Below are 5,000 nucleotides of genomic sequence, written 5' to 3'. Positions count from 1 at the left end.
CGATCACGCATGCACGCACTCACACACACACACGCACTCACACACGCACGCATGCAGACACACACATGCACGCACTCATGCATGCAGACACTCACACACACATGCACGCACTCACACACACACTGTACATTTATGTGCTGAACCATCACGGTTATACTAATACCTACAACTGGCGGTACATTTTAAACACCAGCATTATTAAAATGAAAGACAAACTGTCAGATACAATTCAAAATTATTCAAGCAGATCATATCAAACATCAGCAGAACTGAAACGCTGTTTAACAATTAAAATATAAAAGGGTTTATTTTCTAACTTACCACATAAAAAGCACTACTTCAAAATATGAAAAAAATACAATAAACATTTCAAAAGAAACTAGTGTGTAAACAGGTATATGCACATATGAAACTATACAAACAAAAGTAGTTTTTAATCTAAAACAAAAGTTCCATGATTTCTCTCGAGTGTCTGTCACTCACAGCACTCTGTAGCTTTGCAGTTCTCTGATCAAAACGTTTCTGCTGATACGCTGTGGCTAGCTTCAAGATGAAATCTTTCCGACTGATATTTTCCCTGGTGAATTTCTTGTACAAAACATAGGAACTGATGGCTGCCAGGTCCAGTAGAGATAACAACAGGCTTCTGTATATCTATCAAAGCGGTTCTAGTGTTAATGAAATTTAACTTTTAGATGTTCCACACACACACACGTATAAATTCTAAGTAGAAAAATGTGTACTTAGTAGAAGTTATATTTTATAACATTTTGGTTTGCATGCGTGTGTGTGTGTCTTGGAAAGGTAACCAGACAAACAAGTGGCTAATGTGTGGCATAATTCCGAATGTGCGCGACAACACGTGGATTCATTTCTCTTGTTGAATGTTTTTATCTTCATGGCAATGCATGAAGCTCTCCTCATGATATTCAGAGCCCTTCTGTTCCTGCTTAGGAAGCAGACACAGTCATTGAAATATCCCCTCCCCTCAATGACTGTGGATTGAGTAATCTGCATTGCTACAGCAGATTGTAAAGCACAGAAAGGTCTGGTGAAGCACAGGGAAGCATTGTAAAGCACAGAGAGGTCTGGTAAAACACTGGGAAGCATTGTAAACCACAGAGAGGTCTGGTAAAGCATAGGGAAGCATTGTAAACCACAGAGAGGTCTGGTAAAGCATAGGGAAGCATTGTAAAGCACAGAGAGGTCTGGTAAAGCATAGGGAAGCATTGTAAAGCACAGAGAAGTACGGTAAAGAATATTAAAAATATTATAAAAAGCTACCGCGAGATCTGTCGAGTCTTTGAGTGATGCACCGCAGTTGTTCCTTGCTGCTGTTGGAGTTGCTGCACACTCAGTAAGTGCGTGTGAACCCTACCCATTGTGAGCCTACAGACCGCATAGATTTCTGTGAAAGAAAAACCATGCTGACTGGAAGTCAGGTGGTGTGGGGAGGGGGTGTGGCCATGGTGCTAACGACCAAGCTGACACCTCCCCCCTTTGCTCCTCCCCCCAAGGGGGGTGTCTTGTTGTGTTCAGCTGGGTTTTTGGACAGGATTGGGGCGTGTCTCTCTCTCTCTCTCTTGGAAAAAAAAAAGATTCCTCTGGGCTTCAGAATCTCAGAGACATTCCAGGCATTCCGGCCGCGTTAACCCTTGAGACGCTGGCCCCTTGCTTGTTTTCCTAAAATCTTAAAGCTGATGGATGAGTAGTGACTTGCAGCTGGTGCTTAGATGGGAGATTTGCACAGCTCTCTCTCTGTGATGGTTGTGATGTCACTTTAGCAGCTTTTAAAAGTGCAAATAACTTTGTGTATCTAAGTGTGTGTTTGAGTGCGTCTGCTTGAGCGTGCGTGTGTTTGTGTGTCTGAGTTTGTGAGTGTGTTGGTGTGTCTCCCATGTGAGTTTTCTTCAAGGCTGTGTTTCCAGTGGAAGTGTTTGGGTGACATCATTGACTGAAGCAGTGAAGTGCTGTGAACCCAGAGATACTGTTACAGCTGCTAATGCAGAGACAGCCAGCTGTTCATATTTATAATGAGACACACGGGTGGAATTCCCTGTCAAAAATAGCCAGAGGAGGAAATGCTGGGTCTCTGTGTGAGTGTAAAGCATGTAAAAAAACAGAGAGGGGGAGACAGAGAGGGAGAGCGTCAGAGGGTTAGGGTTAGGGAAGAACAGTGTAGCATATTGCTTATGGGTGTGTTTTCACTAGTAGTATAGTTTGATTTGCTCAGTGGATCTGATTTCTTCAGGTGCTGTGGGTGTGTGGTGGAGTCAGGCTTGTGTTGGTGTAGTGTCACCCCTGTTGTCACTAACAGGGACCAGGCTCAACCAGTGTGTGCGTGTGCGTGTGTCTGTTTGGCTGTTTTTTTTTTTTTTTAATATATATTTATTTTTTTATTATTATTTCCTTCAGGACTCGTAAAATCCAAATCCGGAACATTCCCCCGCACCTGCAATGGGAGGTGAGTTCTGGACTTCATGAGTTCAGCGTTCAGTCATGTGTGTAGAAGTCCCTTATAAAACCACAGCAACGTGTAATAAACCACAGAGAGGTCTGGTAAAGCATAGGGAAGCATTGTAAAGCACAGAGAGGTCTGGTAAAGCATAGGGAAGCATTGTAAAGCACAGAGAGGTCTGGTAAAGCATAGGGAAGCATTGTAAAGCACAGAGAGGTCTGGTAAAGCACAGGGAAGCATTGTAAAGCACAGAGAGGTCTGGTAAAGCATAGGGAAGCATTGTAAAGCACAGAGAGGTCTGGTAAAGCATAGGGAAGCATTGTAAAGCACAGAGAGGTCTGGTAAAGCATAGGGAAGCATTGTAAAGCACAGAGAGGTCTGGTAAAGCATAGGGAAGCATTGTAAAGCACAGAGAGATCTGGTAAAGCATAGGGAAGCATTGTAAAGCACAGAGAGGTCTGGTAAAGCATAGGGAAGCATTGTAAAGCAAAGAGAGGTCTGGTAAAGCATAGGAAAGCATTGTAAAGCACAGAGAGGTATGGTAAAGCATAGGGAAGCATTGTAAAGCACAGAGAAGTCTGGTAAAGCATAGGGAAGCATTGTAAAGCAGAGAGAGGTCTGGTAAAGCATAGGGAAGCATTGTAAAGCAAAGAGAGGTCTGATAAAGCACAGAGAGGTCTGGTAAAGCATAGGGAAGCATTGTAAAGCACAGAGAGGTCTGATAAAGCATAGGGAAGCATTGTAAAGCACAGAGAGGTCTGGTAAAGCATAGGGAAGCATTGTAAAGCAAAGAGAGGTCTGATAAAGCACAGAGAGGTCTGGTAAAGCATAGGAAAGCATTGTAAAGCACAGAGAGGTATGGTAAAGCATAGGGAAGCATTGTAAAGCACAGAGAAGTCTGGTAAAGCATAGGGAAGCATTGTAAAGCAGAGAGAGGTCTGGTAAAGCATAGGGAAGCATTGTAAAGCACAGAGAGGTCTGGTAAAGCACATTAATAAAACATGGCAAACCAGGGTAGAGTGTGTGCAATGTACATGCTGTCTCGTACACATTCGTATCATGTTGCCTTTTGTGTTTCTTTGCAGGTACTAGATGGTCTGTTGGCCCAGTATGGGACTGTGGAGAACTGTGAACAAGGTAATACAGCTTTTAAACTGATTCAGGGGCCTTTTCCCTTCGTCTTTACCATTACTGCAGTTACCACAGTTACTCTACCACTGGGTTTCAGCTGCGTTATTTACTGATCAGAAAGATTGAAGATGTACAGACAACCTTCTCTCACTCTGTCTGTCTGTCTGTCTGTTCAGTGACGAGCGCTTCAGCTACATCGAGAATGTCTGCCGGACAGTTTGAAGACGTCCAGAAACGATTCCAGTCAAGACGTTTGTTTGTGCCCTGCTTACACTGTCCCTCTCCTCTCCTCCCACAGTGAACACGGAGAGCGAGACTGCTGTGGTAAACGTGACATATGGAACACGGGAACAAGCCAGGCAGTAAGTGTGCACCTGCGTCCCCATAGAGAGGTGCTCCCCATGCTATGCGTCTCCCATACCCTGCTTTGCCATGCTTACTACCTCTCTGTGCTTTACAATGCTTTCACTGTGCTGTATTACACTTTGCTGTGCTTTTACTGTGCGAAACTTTTAGCAGGGTTAGTTTACCATGGATTGTTTTTTAATATGCTTTACCACACCTCTCTGCCAAAAATGTTAGGAATAGATACGTTTCACTGTGCTTTATTACACTTTGCTATGCTTTTACTTCTTTTATAAGGCTAAGAAAAAAGTGTCGATTGCATGCTTTGTGAATTACTCTGGACCATATACTTTTGGTCTCTGTGATAGTTTTGCATGTTAAAGGTTTGTATACAAACTGTAAAGAAAAGCATCAAAACGCGTACACACTCACAGTGAGACACACAAACACGAACACTGAGACACACAAAACATCTTCTGTGCAACCAGCGCCATCTGTCTGTGGCTTAGCATACAGCAACACCCATTGCATTTTTTCAATGTATTTTTTTTGTTATTTTTGCTATGGTCGGCGAAACGCAGGGGCTCCCTTAATGTCACTATTTGACTTGCACATCAAGAATCTGTGACCTACTGAAAACAGTGACTTAGTGAAGGGTCTTTAGAGGAGAATGTAGCACAATGTACTCAACGTGAATGAGAGCATTTTACAGCCCTGAGGGGAATCCCCCTGAACTGCATCAAGCAGCCATCCATGGGTTTTAGTGAACTGTTGAATTGAAAAATACTGAGGAAGCACTGTGGCAGTCTACTATACGTTCACATGCAAAATCTGTATTATAATAATGATGCAATGATAATATTGGGGTTTTTTCAAGCTCAACTCTTTTTTTGGTTTGTTTTCTTTCACTACACAGTGCTCCCTGACTTAATGCAGAGAGATTTTTGAGGGACCTGCTCAAGTTATGGTAGTTCTGTATGCAGTTTGCTTTGCAATGCACAATAGTACCTCTCTGCTGCCCTCTAGAGGTATGAGTGGTGTAGTGCAAAGCGTTTTTTGTTTGTTT

General features: G+C 43.0%; 1 protein-coding gene across 2 annotated transcripts in view; it reads left to right on the top strand.

Annotated features, from left to right (window-relative positions):
* LOC121301880 (insulin-like growth factor 2 mRNA-binding protein 1) overlaps window positions 1-5,000 on the top strand; it is a 50,313-nt gene that overhangs the window by 33,275 nt on the left and 12,038 nt on the right. For both annotated transcript variants that reach the window (XM_041231567.1, XM_041231566.1), the window contains exons 3-5: window positions 2,416-2,464; window positions 3,544-3,595; window positions 3,888-3,951. In XM_041231567.1, the coding sequence (XP_041087501.1) occupies window positions 2,416-2,464; window positions 3,544-3,595; window positions 3,888-3,951 (165 nt within the window). The remainder of the gene's footprint in view (window positions 1-2,415; window positions 2,465-3,543; window positions 3,596-3,887; window positions 3,952-5,000) is intronic.

This window comes from Polyodon spathula, chromosome 28 (genome assembly GCF_017654505.1).
Source record: "Polyodon spathula isolate WHYD16114869_AA chromosome 28, ASM1765450v1, whole genome shotgun sequence".
Lineage (NCBI taxonomy): Eukaryota > Metazoa > Chordata > Actinopteri > Acipenseriformes > Polyodontidae > Polyodon > Polyodon spathula.
Note: the sequence above shows the minus strand (reverse complement) of the source record. Positions and strands in the feature narration are given on the sequence as shown.